The sequence below is a fragment of the Stegastes partitus genome, unplaced genomic scaffold (assembly GCF_000690725.1).
Source record: "Stegastes partitus isolate 25-593 unplaced genomic scaffold, Stegastes_partitus-1.0.2 Scaffold362, whole genome shotgun sequence".
Lineage (NCBI taxonomy): Eukaryota > Metazoa > Chordata > Actinopteri > Pomacentridae > Stegastes > Stegastes partitus.
This window is the reverse complement of record NW_007578093.1, coordinates 480,759-497,221: the sequence shown is the minus strand read 5'-3', so window position 1 is coordinate 497,221 and position 16,463 is coordinate 480,759. Positions and strand designations below refer to the sequence as shown.

At 44.3% G+C, this 16,463-nt stretch overlaps 2 protein-coding genes across 4 annotated transcripts in view; both read left to right on the top strand.

Moving 5' to 3' along the window:
- Window positions 1-1,153: 1,153 nt before the first annotated feature.
- Window positions 1,154-7,090, top strand: dhx40 (DEAH (Asp-Glu-Ala-His) box polypeptide 40). The gene is made up of 17 exons (XM_008284517.1): window positions 1,154-1,421; window positions 1,584-1,729; window positions 1,822-1,941; window positions 2,766-3,002; window positions 3,299-3,365; window positions 3,444-3,575; window positions 3,673-3,772; window positions 3,876-3,962; window positions 4,092-4,274; window positions 4,359-4,439; window positions 4,544-4,701; window positions 4,826-4,940; window positions 5,075-5,183; window positions 5,327-5,421; window positions 5,532-5,601; window positions 5,737-5,965; window positions 6,872-7,090. Exons 1-17 carry the CDS (start codon window positions 1,256-1,258, stop codon window positions 6,991-6,993), a joined length of 2,217 nt encoding a protein of 738 aa, XP_008282739.1. The 5' UTR covers window positions 1,154-1,255; the 3' UTR covers window positions 6,994-7,090.
- akt2 (v-akt murine thymoma viral oncogene homolog 2) overlaps window positions 3,434-16,463 on the top strand; it is an 18,793-nt gene continuing 5,763 nt past the window's right edge. The window contains exons 1-11 of one of the 3 annotated variants that reach the window (XM_008284519.1): window positions 7,523-7,990; window positions 9,556-9,724; window positions 9,969-10,100; window positions 10,208-10,319; window positions 11,393-11,546; window positions 12,293-12,424; window positions 12,513-12,578; window positions 12,671-12,739; window positions 13,665-13,787; window positions 13,999-14,127; window positions 15,298-15,512. In XM_008284519.1, the coding sequence (XP_008282741.1) occupies window positions 9,679-9,724; window positions 9,969-10,100; window positions 10,208-10,319; window positions 11,393-11,546; window positions 12,293-12,424; window positions 12,513-12,578; window positions 12,671-12,739; window positions 13,665-13,787; window positions 13,999-14,127; window positions 15,298-15,512 (1,178 nt within the window). In that variant the 5' untranslated portion in view covers window positions 7,523-7,990; window positions 9,556-9,678. Of the gene's footprint in view, window positions 3,444-7,522; window positions 7,991-9,555; window positions 9,725-9,968; window positions 10,101-10,207; window positions 10,320-11,392; window positions 11,547-12,289; window positions 12,425-12,512; window positions 12,579-12,670; window positions 12,740-13,664; window positions 13,788-13,998; window positions 14,128-15,297; window positions 15,513-16,463 lie in introns of those variants that run through there. The other 2 variants (XM_008284518.1, XM_008284520.1) reach the window with 2 other exon arrangements.

The following is a 16,463-nucleotide window of genomic DNA, read 5'->3' as shown; positions in this document are numbered from 1 at the left end:
AATGCAAGTCGTGAGAGTGTCCACTTTTAAATGCATGGTCCCTTAGTTTTAATTAATCTAGTTTATACAGAATTTTAAATAAGAAGCATGTTTAAGTAAGTATTGTGATGCAAAATATAGAACTGTCACCGTAGACTATTTACAGTGTTTGCCACACACACCACTGAGCCTCATTCTGACTGGTCTGGAGGAATTTCCACTGAAGCTGGATCAGCCTGTGAGGTGATTTTCCACTTTTATTTTGAGCATGATTCCAAATCCAGACCTCTATGGGATAATCATTTAGATTGACATTGATCATTTTTATGTTATTTTGTTCTCAACACATTCCACTATGTAATGAATAAAGATTCTCAACTGGAATATTTCATTCATTGAGCTCTAGGACGTGTCATTATCCCATCATCAACACAGGAAGGCAGCAGGACCGGCCAAGGTGTGTCCACGGATGCTGAAGTCCTGTGCTGCTCAACTGGGGGAGCCGCTACAGCGCATCTTCAACCTCAGCCTGCAGCTGGGGTCAGTGCCCACCCTCTGGAAGACATCCTGCATCGTTCCGGTGCCGAAAAAGATCCGGCCCAGCGAGCTGAATGACTACCGACCGGTGGCACTCACTTCACACCTAATGAAGACGCTGGAGCGGCTCCTCCTCCACCTCCTCAGGCCCCAGGTTCAACACACCCAGGACCCTCTACAGTTTGCCCCATTAGTTTCCATGGAGACCTAGCTCCACAGCATCAGTTACCATGGACACCTAGCTCCACAGCATCAGTTACCATGGAAACCTAGCCAGGTGAAACCAGAGCCACCTTCATGATCCTGAGAACTCTGGCTTTAAGCTCAACATACCTGATAAGCCACTGATGTGGCCTAGACTTTCTATCCTTGAACATTAAAGAACGTTACACTGTTATGGATATTGTCCTGATTAGCATCATCTTCAGTTTTTGTGCTCCATTGATATGTTTTGTGTTGGCAACTTTTTGTGTAAATTAATCTTTTTGTTATTGTTTTTTAATCATCCCGCCAGACTTTTATTGTGGTGGGGGATCCTGGGTCATGTGCCCACAAGGTAACCAATAGAAAGAGAGGATGCGTTAGATTGCGGAAGTTATTCAGCCTGCGTGCCGTTTTCGTAACTAGGCACGAAATGTTGAAGAAGTTGGTAGTTTGTTCCCCTTAACACAGTGTGTGGTCACAGACACCAAGTGACCTGGGCCAGTACTTGTTCCATGTGTGTCTGTTGGTGTGAGTTATGTCCAAATCCACGAGCCCGAAAGGAAGCGAGCAGAAGCAGCTGCCGATCTGTCGGCACAGAGCCCGACTGGTCCAGGCTGTCCGGGACAGCACTTTCCTCGTTGTCACCGGAGAAACTGGCAGCGGGAAAACCACACAACTGCCACAATATCTCCATGAAGCAGGTGAGCTGATGTCTACTGCTGGACGGTGTAACAGTGAATTATATCCTACAGGCGCCTTTCCACACCCTGACCCTCCGCAGCTCCAGACCGTGTAGGTTTTTATCAAGTTATCATACAAACGTGTGGCCTGGAACCCACATTGTGACTTTTCCGTTTTTGTAGGTTTTTGTAGAGATGGCAGAATCGGCATCACGCAGCCCCGCAGGGTGGCTGCCATCACGGTGGCCCAGAGGGTGGCCCAGGAGATGCAGTGCACGCTGGGAAGGGAGGTGGGCTACCAAGTGCGCTTTGATGACTGCACATCACCGGTGAGGAAGAAGAAGATGAGCTGTTCCTGCAGAGATACAACTTATTCACTGTAAATATTCCCTGATATGAGTGTGTGATGGTGTGTGAGCAGGACACAGCGGTGAAGTACATGACCGATGGCTGTCTGCTCAGAGAGATCCTGGCAGACCCTGGACTCTCTCAGTACAGTGTTGTCATCCTGGATGAAGTTCATGAGCGCAGCCTCAACACAGTGAGTCCATGTGTTTGCTCAACGTCATGAACACAGTTTCTGCATTTGGGTCAGAACGTGTTGCTGCACTGTCTCAGATTCAGTTTAGTTCTTCAGGAGTGAAAGCTGAGCTCTATGAAATATTCTGGCTGAAGTGAAAAGAAAGCACTGCATGTTGTTAAATTTTAGTATGACGGTAACATGGAGGTAACTTTTACTTCGGCACATACAACGACAGTATTGACACCTTGATGCAGACGAGCACTTGTGGTCGTACGACCAAGTCCACATCACCATCCTGCCATGTCCAAATGGCACAAAAAAGTAAACACTGATGCATCATAAGGAAGTACCAGGAACTTTCTTGAGCCTTTATACCACCCTCATTTGAAAATGTTGTACTTTTTCCCATTTTTATGGGCTATTCATCCAACATTTATACTCTGCTGTAGCTGTAACCCTAACCCTCCCCACCAAATGTCACGGGGACTTACTTCATGTTATTCTTCTGGAGATACGCAACCCTTTAAACAGCTTTCCAGGTAAAGCTGCTTTTCTAGGGTGAAAATACAAAAATTCCCAGGTTAGGGTTAACCCTAACCCTAGCCCAGGGGAAATTCTGAAAATTCAGCCAGAATGTTTTATAGAACTTAGTTTTGGGTCCCAAATAACAACTAAGTAAATTCTGGGCAAAATCCAAGACAAATGGAGGAACACTGAGATCTGAAATGACAGAAACGGATCCATTATATTCCTACTCGCACAAAGTTTATCAGCAGAAGCTGCAGCAGTTCATTTTCTCCATCTGCTTGCCAACGCTGTAAGTCTGTGTTTGTTTCTCACAGGACATTCTCCTGGGGTTAATAAAGAACATCTTCTCCAACCCTGCTACACCCACCAAGGGCCGATCGTGTTCTTTGAAGGTGGTTGTGATGTCTGCCACTTTGGAAGCTGACAAGCTTTCAGCTTTTCTCGGCAACTGTCCCGTCTTTGCTATTCCTGGGAGGACGTTTCCTGTGAGCTGCATGTTTGGCTCGGCGGTAGGACCTAAAGATGTGGAAAGCACTGGCTATGTGAAAGAGGTACTGGGCTCGTTTTCTGGGAAGCCATTTCATTTGGTTTCACAGTGTGACCATTATTAGCAGATATTCGTGCTAGTCATGTAACGAATTACTTTTTTACTGTGAGCAAATAAGTAAAGTAATAGATTACTTTTTAAAAGGTAGTGTGTAATCTTTTGAAATGTGTTTGTGATTTCACTGTGATGTCGTCTTTTTTTGGTCCTGATTATTACTTCTGAAATTCATTTCTGTGGTTGCTGCTGCAGATCGGTGCATTATGTTGGTATGAGTTGAATTTTCCACCTTTTGCTCCACAGGTTGTGAAAGTAGCCCTGGACGTGCACACCAGTGAAATGGCCGGTGACATTCTGGTGTTTTTGACAGGCAAGCATTTGCTTTTTTCATTGATTATTGATTCCTAACAGGGGAAAAATCTGACATTGATTTCTTTGTGTTTGACAGGTCAGTCAGAGATTGAACGGGCCTGTGACTTGTTGTACGAAAAGGCTGAGTGTATAGATTACCGCTATGATGTGCAGGACCAAACAGTGGAGGGCCTTCTCATCCTGCCCCTGTACGGATCCATGCCTACTGGTAAACACATACAGCAGCTGTTCTTTGATTTTCACACATCAGTGTCAGCTTGGTTTGCGATGCCATTGTGATGTCGTCTCTCTCGGTCTTGCCATAGATCAACAGAGGCAGATCTTTCAGCCACCCCCTCCAGGAATAAGAAAGTGTGTAGTAGCCACTAACATTGCAGCAACATCTCTCACCATCAATGGAATACAGTGAGTGAGGCCAATGGCGCCACTGGTTTACGATATGTACCCGTGAAACTGGGACCTGACACTTCTGCAAAGCCAGTTGTCCTGCCACTCTGCTCCCACACAGGTACATCGTGGACAGCGGGTTTGTGAAGCAGCTCAACCACAACTCCAGGGTGGGCATGGATGTCTTGGAGGTGGTGCCTATTTCAAAGTGAGTCTGATAACAATAAAATGTTATTTCTAACCTGCAAACCGTTTTGTTTTAGTAATTTTCCGGCTAACATTCATGCCATGAAGAAAGCTTGCCAACAGAGATTTGGACTGGATTTTCTGTCACTAGGAGCGAGGCTCAGCAGAGAGCAGGCCGAGCAGGACGGACCTCAGCTGGGAAATGTTTTCGAATCTATACCAAGGAGTTCTGGGAGAAGTGCATGCTGGAATATACAGTTCCAGAGATCCAGAGGTCAAGTCTGACTGCAGTAGTGCTCACACTCAAGTGTCTGGGTGTTCATGATGTGATTAGGTACTGTGTGTTTGTTATTCAGCGTGCTTTACCCTCAGTGTGCTTACTTATAGTTCATTCATTGAAGAGTTGGTTTCTTTTAAGGTTTCCTTATCTGGACCGTCCGGAAGAGAGGTTTATTCTAGAGGCACTGAAACAGCTCTATCAATTTGATGCCATTGACAGGTGAGCTTTAGTATACATAAGTCTTCTGGTTTCTAAATGCAGAACTGGAAGGTTAAAAGCGTCTTGCAGAAATTCTCTCATGCGTCTGATGTTGTTGGCTGTAGAAGAGGCAGAGTGACCCAGCTGGGGGAGCTGATGGTGGAGTTCCCCCTGCACCCAGGCCTCACCAGGGCTTTGCTCAAAGCTGCCTCACTTGGCTGCCAGGAGCTGCTGCTCCCTGTGGCTGCCATGCTGTCTGTGGAGAACATCTTCATCAGGCCAGGTCAGCATTAATAAAGGAGGAAAAAAACATTCATCCAACATTATTAAATGAACTGTCTCACAACAAAGACGCTAAGTGCAAAACATGAGCCATGAGTTCAAAAAGCTTCCCTTGCTCCCCGCAGGCCAACCTGAGAAACAGAAGGAGGCAGACAAGAAGCACAGAAAGCTGGCTTCAAAGACCGGCAGTATGAATGACTTCGCCACGCTCCTCAGTGTGTTTCAGTCGTGCAAATCCAGGTAAATAAAGTTAGCGCTCCAAGACACATTTGTATTTTTTCCATGCTTGCACAAAGAGCTGTCGCTGTGAGTCAATGACTTGATGACATTACAGCAGCTGTTGTAAGCTACAGCCTTCCTCTTGCACTGTGTAGTGACAGACCCTCGGCATGGTGTAAGGAGAACTGGATCCACTGGAGGGCGCTCAAGTCTGCTTTCAGTGTGGAGACTCAGCTGAGAGAGATTCTCACCCGTCTGCAGCAGGTACAGCATTTACACACTGCTAACTGAAGCATGTTGCGTCCTTCGTCTGTTTGTTGTTTCCTGTTGCTGTAAACATAACGTAGTGCACAATTCTTCCTAAGTGTGGTTCTTCATTTTTGTGGATGTGCTGACTTGCCTTTCAGAAAAGAGATTTCCCAGTAGAAACATTTGATGGTAACAAGAGTGAACTCCTCAGACGATGCCTGTGCACAGGATACTTCACCAACGTTGCCAGAAGGTATCAGATGTTATTTAAACTGACAATATTCAGCTTCCTTTAGGATTCCTTAAATATGCCGCAGAAATATTTGTGCTCGTCATGAATCATTGTTATTCCATCACGTATAGGTCTGTCGGAAAGGTGTTTTGCACAATGGATGGCCATGGATCTATGGTTCACATTCATCCGTCGTCATCGGTAAACATACATGTATCTACATACATATGTCAGCATAAATGTATGTCAAAAGAATTCTCTACATTAAGACTGCAACAAACATTAACATGTTTTCCTGTAAGTTCTCACTTAATCTCAATTTGTTGTGACTCCAAGCTATTTGACCAGGAGGCAGAGCTGAACTGGGTCATCTTCCACGATGTGCTGGTGACGTCCCGGGTCTACATCAGGACTGTGTGTCCTATTCGATACGAGTGGGTCAAGGATTTATTACCTAAACTCCATGAAGTGGACGTCTATGAACTGAGCAGTGTGGCCAGAGAAGAAGTTACTGATGAGGAGATGATCAAATGGGAGAGCAGAGAAGCAGCCAAAAGACAACCAGGTTTTTAGAATAATTCATTAGATGTTGGTTGGCAAAGTGATGTTATATTTTCTGTACGTTTTGATCCCTACTCCCATATGTCCATCCATAAAATGATTCAAATAAGAGTGTGCCTAAAGCAGACCATGGAATAAGATGCAGTTTAAGTATTTCTGAATAGCTTCACAGCATGAATAAAGTTCACTCCCTCTGGTAAAAATCACATTTTTTACCTTGTTAACATGTGCACATTCAGATTTTTATATGCTAGAAGACAGATCATGAACAAAATAAGCAGCACCATGCAGATGGCCGGTATAGGGCTGCCATTGGCCAGTGTGTTGTGTCTAAGTGTGTACTCACTACCTCCAGCCTAGCAAGTTGTTATGAGGGTTTGGATTGTGCCGTGAGGCAACCCTGCTAGCCTTTTTGGTGAATTTTCCATTTTAATCACATTTGTGTCTGTACCCTCATTACTATTTTAATTCCAAACCGTTGCCACGTCCTTCCCCCTGTAGCACAATGATGGTGATGTGCAGCCAGACCAGTGTGGACTGCAGAAGCTGAGACAGTCAGCTGTACGGCTAAATTACTCCAGTAATGCAGCTTGCCATTGTGTAGCGGAAAATCGTTTCAGTGTTTAAGCAGAATCGTAGGTGAGCTGGTGTGCTTGACCTGCAGACAGCAGGGAGGACTGAGTGGAAAAGGAGGCTGGGACTAAACAGAGCTGCACTTTCTGAAGGGAGCAGCTGTGTAGGGTTACATCTCAATCACTATATACCAGGAAGGGATTATGTTTTATTGAAAAAAACTAAGAAATGTGTAACTTTGACACAGAGCAGAGCTTTTAGGGGTCAAATCAACAACCAGAGATAAGTTACACTGACCGTTATCACAAGATAATGCAGCACTTTATTCTTTTTTCAGAGGTTTCCACTGAGAGTGTCATGAAGAAGCTGGAGAAGCGAAACAACGAAACCACCGTCAGCGACGCTCGTGCTCGCTACCTGCAGAGAAAGCAGCAAAGACAGCAGAGCAGCTCCCAGTGACAGGAAGCATCTGGTTGTGATGATGTGATTAAAATGCTGCATTTACAACATTTTGGACAAGACATCTGAACAATAAACATACATTTGGAACATCTCACTTCTTTGAAAACCTATTATTTACACAGCATGCTGCAGCAGTGCTTGGTTGTGTACGTTTTTCATGTTTAATGCTTGATGAGTGAATTCTGTTTGGAGTTAAAGTTCCATATTTTAAATGAGGATGGGACTTCAATAAGATATTTTTGTCAAGGTTTTAGTTTTTTGAAAAATATTTCAAAACCCTGGAATAGGATCAGAGAAATAGTTTATATGTGTTACTGTTTATTTACTGAATGAAGTGATGCATCATCAATAAGTTGGTGATTATTTGTACTGTTTTTACATATATATATATATATATATATATATAAAGCACCAGATGCACTGGACATCAGACGTATTTTTGCATGTTCACCTTTTGTGCTCTGCCTATCTGTGAGCCGTACTGCAGCTCGGTGCAGCCGGGGTGAGCTTAAGGTTACAGTACAGTACTTGGTGTACTTTCACACCGACCGTTCAGGTGCAGTGGACCCTCCGCTCCGTTCGTCACTTCCCCTTGTGTGCGTCTGCGGGCTGCTGCGCTGTCTGGGACGGAGGGCTTCCATGCTAAGCAGGCGACCAACCACATTAAACCACAGAAGAGGCGTTGTTTAGCTTCCCTGGATACGGAAACAGTTCGTAGTCGTACTTAACGTCCGTGTCCATCGTTGTGCTCCTCCGTGGACTTTATTGTGCGGTCCGCCGGCCTCGGGACACCACTGCAGCAGCGACTGACCGAGCACGCCGCCGCCGCCGCTGTTGTTGTGAGAAGAAAACAAGCTCCGCTCCGGCTGTGTGATCATTGACAGAGTTCAGTACACACAAGCTTCAAGTGAGAGCTGGTGGGAGCTTTGTGCAGCGAATCTCTGAGCCTTTCCGAGAAGCGACGGCTGGGGATATTTTTGCCACAGAAGTCGAGGTAGGAACAGCCGGAGGAACGAGAACTAGCGAGCGGCTAACGGACATGCTAGCTAGCTGTTAGCCGGAGAGGTGTCTTGGCTAGCTGCCTTGTTCGGTCGGAATGCGGTCACGGCCAGTGTCCTCCTGCTGTCTGTCGGCTGTAATGTTAGTTCAAGTGTCCCTTCAGCTACGATGGAGAAGCTAGCGACCTGCACTGGACTTGGACGGGACCGCTGGCTGCCCTGTGTCGGGTAGCTAGCTGCCGCTGGACGGCTGTTCGGTGCGGGATGTGGACGGTGGGCAGCCGGTGGTCCTGCTGCCTTCTCCGGTTCTCCGGACTGATCAGATATGAAGGTCTAAAGCTGTAGCTGTGCGTGTGTTGTTCTGGTGTCTGTTGCTCCTTTGTTGTTTCTGAAGAGCTGCGTAAGACCCAGACCAAGGCTCAGCGTGTGAAGGGTTAGAGTAGTCTGTCAGGAACCAGGGTTAGGGTTATGGTGATTGTGTAGTTGTACAGACTGACTTGTGTTAGGGTTACAGTAGTCTAGCTGTCAGGAACCAGGGCTATGGTGACTGTGTAGTTGTACAGACTGACTTGTGTTGGGGTTACAGTAGTCTGTAGCTGTCAGGAACCAGGGTGGTCATAAAAAGTCTGAAGTCGAGGGAAGCCTTATCTGGGTTTATCTTTGTAAACAAAGCAGTTCAAACAGTCTTTGTGACTGTAATATTCCAGCCCATCATTTTCACCGAAATCCTGTGAGGTTCTGGTAAAGCTATTATCTAACATAAGCTGTTGGTTCAGGACTGACCCTGGATCACCAAGGCCTCTCCACAAACACCCAACAAAGAGCTGCAGGCGGCCGTTTGACAGCACACAGCTTTGCAGGCATTTGCTAATTGTTAGATCAGTGGCATTGATCCCCGATTATTTTCACTTGGCATCACTAGAATCCCAGGATCTGCTATTTCAGATGGAACATGTCTGTGAAAACGCCACGGGTATGTCCGAGGGATTTGCATGAGATGATGGCAGTGCCCAGATTGGTCATGATAATGACGTGCAAATTTCAGCAGTTTTCTTTGTTGTGGAGTTGTGTTTCAGGGCAACAGAGTCCCTCAGACAGTTAGAGTTTATTGAAGCGCAACGTTGTGGTGACAGAACCCAGATAGGCATCAAGAGCAAGACTTCACTTTCACTTTATGTCCTCGCCTCTGTCTGGTGGCTGTACTGCTACTTCCTTCAGGCCTTTTGTCTTTTCACATTTATTTTTCGGCGCTCTTCCACATGTGAGGGTGTGTGGAAAACATCACCTGAGGCTAACTCGTCAGAAGTCACACAGCTGTTTTGCTCTAACCTTTAAAAGTCAGTTTTTAATGTTCGATAATGCCTAACTTTGCACTCATGTGAGATGTTCGTTTGAGATGTTTTCCTGGTATTGATGGTTTCTATCCCTTTTTTACCCAAATGAATGTTAATGATCTCAAAGAGTTGTAATTACATGTTAAAGCTACATACAGTGAGAAATGTTTTTTTTCTTCTTCTATATTTTATCTGATTATGACAATGTCTTTTTTTTTTTCCTCCAGGTATTACATCATATATATTTTTATCTGAGCCACAGTCAGGCACTTGACCGGTAAGAAGAGTTTGCACAGTGTCCACCAGCTTGTCTGCGGCCCCCTCCCCACCAGACAGTCTTCTGCCCCAGCATGAATGAAGTCAGTGTTGTGAGAGAGGGATGGCTTCACAAGAGAGGTAAGGGTCCCTTTGTGTCCGTCGTTCTTCATCCGAGTCTAGACTAGAAGTGATGGTCCATGTCACAACCTATATTTTGAGTGTAAAATACTCTTTCATTGGTTTGTAGTTCCCTCATTGACAAGGAACAGCAGCTCAATCCATTCAGTCACAATCGATTTCCAATGTAATGACATTGCAGTACAGAGCAGCTCCTATATGAAAGCGAAACACGAGCAGGAAATAAGAACCTGTCTATTTCCAGGTGAATACATTAAAACATGGCGTCCTCGTTACTTCATCCTGAAGAGCGACGGCTCCTTCATCGGCTACAAAGAGAAGCCTGAGGTGTCCAGTGACCACAGCCTCCCACCGCTCAACAACTTCTCTGTCGCAGGTCAGCTTTCCCTTGTGACTGGCAGATCTCCATCAGTGCCATGTTTAACTCTGAGTTGTTCGTGCCTTCGGTTCTCCAGCGTGAGCTCACATGTCTGTGCTCTGCAGAATGCCAGCTGATGAAGACGGAGCGGCCCAAGCCCAATACATTTGTCATTCGGTGTTTGCAGTGGACCTCCGTTATCGAGCGAACTTTCCACGTAGACAGCAATGAGGAGAGGTAAAAGTTTGTATTTTCTGTCTCTGTGGTAGAAGTGGCCGAAGTAGTAACATAGAGATAGAAAAACCAAAACGTGCGAGGGTAGCTTGTAATGTTCACATGTGAACACAGCTTCTTTCCGTACTTGAGGATGTTTATGAAAAAGTTGTCTGTCTACGCTGAAAAATCTGTTCAAATATATTTTGGATTAGGATAGAGGGTGCCTCTGCTGAGTCGTAGCCCAGAACACATCTGTTGTGTTGCCTCCTTTTCCCCGTTACCAGAGACGTGCTCACTGTTTTGTTTCTCTCAAACACATTTTCAGTTTGTTTGGTCAGAAAACTGACAGATTTAAAGCAGTGGGTCGCTCACAGCCTTAACAGCCATGGAGAGCATGTACAGGCACAACACTGGCTGAGTTTGGCAGCCAGCCTGAATAAGAACAAATGTTTTTAGATTTCACCAGCGATATGTGTTAGAACATATGTGACATACATGTGGACACTGTCTTAGGGTGTTCAAAAGCTTTGTTTACTAAAATAATTTCTCGAATAAGGTCCGTTTTAGCGTGTTGTTAGTTGAAACAAGTTTAAACGATTATATGCTGGACTTGCTTTAAAGCAAGGAGGGACAGAATGACACAGAAGGGCTACAGGAGTCATTGTTTTTTTACATTCAATGAAAGCCATGTCGTTTTGAAGAGTAGGAACAACCATCATGCCCCAATCAGAGCTCAGAGCTGAGGCGTGGTTCTTCACCTCTAACCAAGCAGACGCACTGAGTTTTGTTGACATCGGCTCTGCCAAGTACCAAATCCCAGCAGCCCCCAGCTGAGTGGCGCACGGATTATCTCTACCATCTAAATTTAGCTTACTAAGCTACTGTTTTTCTTTCAAGATATACTTTTATATTGTATATTCTATACAACGTCTGTGTGAGTACAGTAAAGTGTGGATGTATGTCACTGCTAAGTACAATTCAATCTTGAGGCAAAGCTTATTCCATTTCATGTTCTTAGAAAATAAATTGTAAGTAATTTAGAGATGCCTTTGGCTAGATCTGATGAGGGCAACCTGTGTTCTCTTCTGGTTCAGGGAGGAGTGGATGCGATCGATCCAGGCAGTAGCAAATAGCCTGAAGAGTCAGCAGCAGGATGAGGAGCCCATGGAGATCAAATTTGGCTCACCCAGTGACAGCAGCGGCACAGAGGAGATGGAGATTGCTGTGTCCAAATCCCGCACAAAAGTGGTCAGTATTTGCACAAGCAGTGGCTGGCAGCTGAGGGCTGGCTGTGTTTGTCCAGCCAGGCTCATCTTCACTGAGCAAGTTGTTTAAACTTTAAGCTTCTTTCTCCAAGCTTTTTTGGCGACGCAGCCTTTGAATGAGTGGAGAGCAACAACTGTATAGATTTTGTCTAGTGCACAAACACTTGAAAGGATGTTGAATGCTTTTGCTTTTACAGACCATCTTTGTCCATAAACCAGCGATGTTGGTTATTGATCACAAACAGGTTTATGGTTCTTGAAAGTATTTTGAGTTGTTATTTTGTAGGAAAAAGTTCCCATACTTGTCCATCATAAGATATGAGATAATTCTAGTAGAGATCAGTATCTCCCTTTCATAGACACGATTCTAGTTTTAGGGGCTCGAGTCCTCTTGCTTGCTGTCGTGTCTGAAGCGCGAGTTGAAATGCTGTCTAATTTGAAATATTAGAATTATTTATAACTACAATGTCTCATGCAATTACATGTCATGTCTTACATGCATGAGAGATAAATACGTGTTTGGACACATTAGTTGTAGTCCACAACCTTTAGCAGTAGGAGCAGTACAGTGGGGACATTTCAGAGAGGTTGTTATCATGCGTTCACATGACATAAGGGCATCACAATTCATGATGTCTTTAAGAAAAACAAGGAGTGACTTCAGTTCGGAGAGCACCAGTAGAAGTAAGTATGTTTGTCGCGGCTGATTTTTGACTCTTGTTCCAGCAGACCATGAGTGATTTCGACTACCTGAAGCTGCTGGGCAAAGGGACGTTTGGCAAGGTGATCCTGGTGAAGGAAAAGGCCACAGGGATGTACTATGCCATGAAAATCCTCCGCAAAGAAGTCATCATTGCTAAAGTTAGTGCTCTCACATCACAGTGAAACCTCAGCCTGTGTGGGTCTTGCTCACGTTGAATGAACTGAATGTGTGTGTGTTTGCTTTCAGGATGAGGTGGCACACACAGTTACGGAGAGCAGAGTTCTCCAAAATACGCGGCATCCCTTTCTAACGGTGGGTCAGCAGCCACAGTTTGTGCTTTTCAAAATTAAGACCGTCTACTAAATACAATGCAGTTACTAATTGTTGTTTTTGCTCTTCTACAGACACTAAAATATGCATTTCAAACACATGACCGGCTATGCTTTGTAATGGAGTATGCAAATGGAGGAGAAGTAAGTATTTGTCTTTCTCAGCAAGCCTGCAGTTGTGTTTAAGGAGCGGGGAGGAAGTACAACATAAAACAATCCAGATCTAGGCACTTAGAGGGGGATTGAAAACCAACAGACAGTGGCTTAGAGACACAGAAATCACAGCGATGCGTGTCGGCATGCACCCTTCAGCGTGGACGCACAGAAACACAACAAGTAATCGTAGTTGCAGTCATGAAATGAAATGAAAAATACTTTATTTATCCCAGAAGGGAAATTCAATAATCATTTCAATTCAATAGTCATCACAGGTGTGCAACGCTGAGTATGGCAGAACTTTCCCTCTCTGGCCTCTATGGGCATCACACAACAGAAGCAACACAGAAAATACCAAACAAGGGCCTCGCACAGGTGGTTAAAAACGCTTTCCTAGAGAAGGATGGTGTAGAAACATGAGGATCGAATGGGAATAGGTTCAATATCAGTCAGTAAGATAAAACCACCCATACAGATGTACTCACGCAACAGCAATACCACTGTCAAGTATCTTCACTGAACAGAGCTTCAAAGTGGGAAACATTAGGAATACAACTTTGTCTGTTGTTTTATTCGAACACTGTTGTAGGGTTGAAACATTTAGATTTGTGAAAGCAACCAAATCAGAACACATTGTGGGCTAGATTGGATGTTCTGCTGAAAGAACTGAACTAAATTAGTCTTCATTCTTCCCCCTGACTTGTAAGGACTGCTTTGGTTACTGCATGTACTTGGCTGGTTGTTAACTCAAACATTTAGAATAAAAAACTTATTTTTTTCAAGTAGTAGACATGCACGAAGAAAGATCTACATTAAAAAAAATCAAAACTAAACCTTCTGAAATCATGTATTTCAAGGAACTTGAACAATGGTTTGTCTTTCATTCCTGTCAACTTTGTAAATTCCCTTGCAGCTCTTCTTTCATTTATCCCGGGACAGAGTATTCACAGAAGACAGGGCACGATTCTACGGTGCAGAAATAGTGTCAGCACTGGAGTATCTACACTCACGCAATGTAGTTTACAGGGATTTAAAGGTAAGACCTTTTCTTGCTTTGACAGCATCGCAGTAATTCATTGGAAATAGGCTGGAGGAGTATTTTTTTACCATGAGTTGCCCTGTAGCACAGGGTAAGATCAGCCAGTAATCACTTACAGTAACAGATCAAAGGTGCATGCAGTGACAATGCTGAGAGTATGAAGAAGGATTGTATTGTGAATAGAAATGTCTTTCCCTGCTTTCCACAGCTGGAGAACCTCATGTTAGACAAGGACGGCCACATAAAGATAACAGACTTCGGGCTGTGTAAAGAGGGGATCACGGACGGTGCCACAATGAAAACCTTCTGTGGGACTCCGGAGTACTTGGCCCCAGAGGTAACCCCACATGGGCTGAACACCTGAATGTATTCTGTGATCAGGATTATTTCAATAAGCACTAATGTTGCAGGGCTGTTGGGTTTAAGTTTATAGTGTTGTCACTCAGTCTGTCCGCCCTGATGATCAGGCTGCTGTGTCCAACATGTAGTCAAAAACATCACTTCTCATTCAAATATTGTGAGTCTTCAGCAAAAGTTTTCAAGAAAAAGCCTTCAAACAGTCGTCGGAGTCTGATGTGAATAAAAACACATCACCCTAACACAACAAGAACAAAATCTGTAGGTTTTAACCAACTACACAATGTGTTACATCTTCTTATGCAAACGTTTCCCAAACTCCTCCTTCCCCTGGAAAACCACAGACTTTGGAGCAACTTAGTTGACTTTGTTGTGGGGTACAGTGTGACAGCCATGGAGGACAGCATCTGTGCTGGGAGAGCTGCTTCTCAAATCATAGCGTTCAAATGTTTCCCACAATCGGACGCAAGCCAGGTTTATTTGTATAGCACAGTTCATAACTGAGGCAGTTCAAAGTGCTTCACACAAAATGATGAAAACATGGATAAAGTCAATCCACAAAACATAAACACAATCATTAATTAATTACATTAAAAGTATGTTGGTCAGAAAATGGGTAATCACTGAAACACAGCTGACAGTCAACATGTTGCTGGGATGGAAAGATTGCTGGCTCATTTTAAATATCCGATACCAGGGACATATTTGTCTAGTGAGAAAACGTTATCCTTTGAACTGAGCTTCTGTCAAACATGTTTGCTTTACAGTGTAAATAAAAATAATGACACAATAAGTAACATTTGATTGGTTGATCTTTTGAATAAGTCATAAATGGCACCCGAAAACATGTTCTATGACTGTATGTTTGGGTTCTGTCTCATTCTTGAGAGTACGCAGTAATATGGGATTATTAATTATTAATTATTAATATGACATTTCCTACCATAGGCTGCCAGGGCGCCCACACCTCCACACTTGTTCTAGTTCTGTAATTTCATTTTTAGAAGTGGCAGTATTTAATGTGCCAAAGGGGAAAACGTTTGACGATTTCATGGCTGCTGCCAGTTTTCTTGTCTTTTGAGACTGAGCAAACATCCATGGATACTCTTCCACTGACACTGCTGCTGTTCTGGTTGTTCTGCCCTGTCAGGTGCTAGAGGACAACGACTATGGACGAGCGGTGGACTGGTGGGGATTGGGCGTGGTGATGTATGAGATGATGTGTGGGCGGTTGCCCTTCTACAACCAGGACCACGAACGTCTGTTTGAGCTTATCCTCATGGAGGAGATCCGCTTCCCCAAGAACCTGGCTCCTGAGGCCAAGGCCCTGCTGGCAGGCCTGCTCAAAAAGGACCCCAAACAAAGGCAGGTGGCGTGCAGCACATGTCTGTTTGTGCATCATGACGGGCAGCAGTTATTAGTCAATACAAATAGAATAATTAGGGCTTTTTAAGTGATTATAAAAAGTAAGCGTTGTGTCGGTAAACTGACCTTTTTTTTTTAAATGAGTTTTAGAAAACTGAAACTAAAAAAAATAATTTTGGATTACAGATATTTTCCAAAAACAAAAGCACAGCTGCGATGACCATTTAGAAGTTCAAGTATCCAACCTATTGCTTTAAGTCTGATTTTGTAAACACCTATTTACTGCAGACATGTATATAATTTGTACGTTAGCGTGTAAAGCACTGTTTCAAAATCTGAATTCATTACAATGCTTCTGTGTTATGAGATTGTCCGTAGAGTGTGGGCTGCAGGTGGTTCGGTGGTTAGCACCCTCGCCTCGCAGCTAGAAGGTCGCTGGTTCGCGTCCCGGTGAGGACACCCGGCACTCCATGATCTCCCCGTGCAGCGTGGGTTCTGTCCCTGTTCATGGGTCACCTGCTCAGCTAGTGAGCTATAGCTAACTATAGCTAGCTATAGCCCTGTTTATGGGTCGCCGCTCAGCTAGTAAGCTGTAGTTAACTATAGCTTACTATAGCCTCTTTATGGGTTTCCTGCTCAGCTAGTGAGCTATCGCTAACTATAGCTTACTATAGCCTCTTCATGGGTCATCTGCTCAGCTAGTGAGCTATAGCTAACTATAGCTAGCTATAGCCCTGTTTGTGGGTCGCCACTCAGCTAGTAAGCTGTAGTTAACTATAGCTTACTATAGCCTCTTTATGGGTTTCCTGCTCAGCTAGTGAGCTATAGCTAACTATAGCTTACTATAGCCTCTTCATGGGTTTCCTGCTCAGCTAGCGAGCTATAGCTAACTATAGCTTACTATAGCCTCTTCATGGGTTTCCTGCTCAGCTAGCGAGCTATAGCTAACTA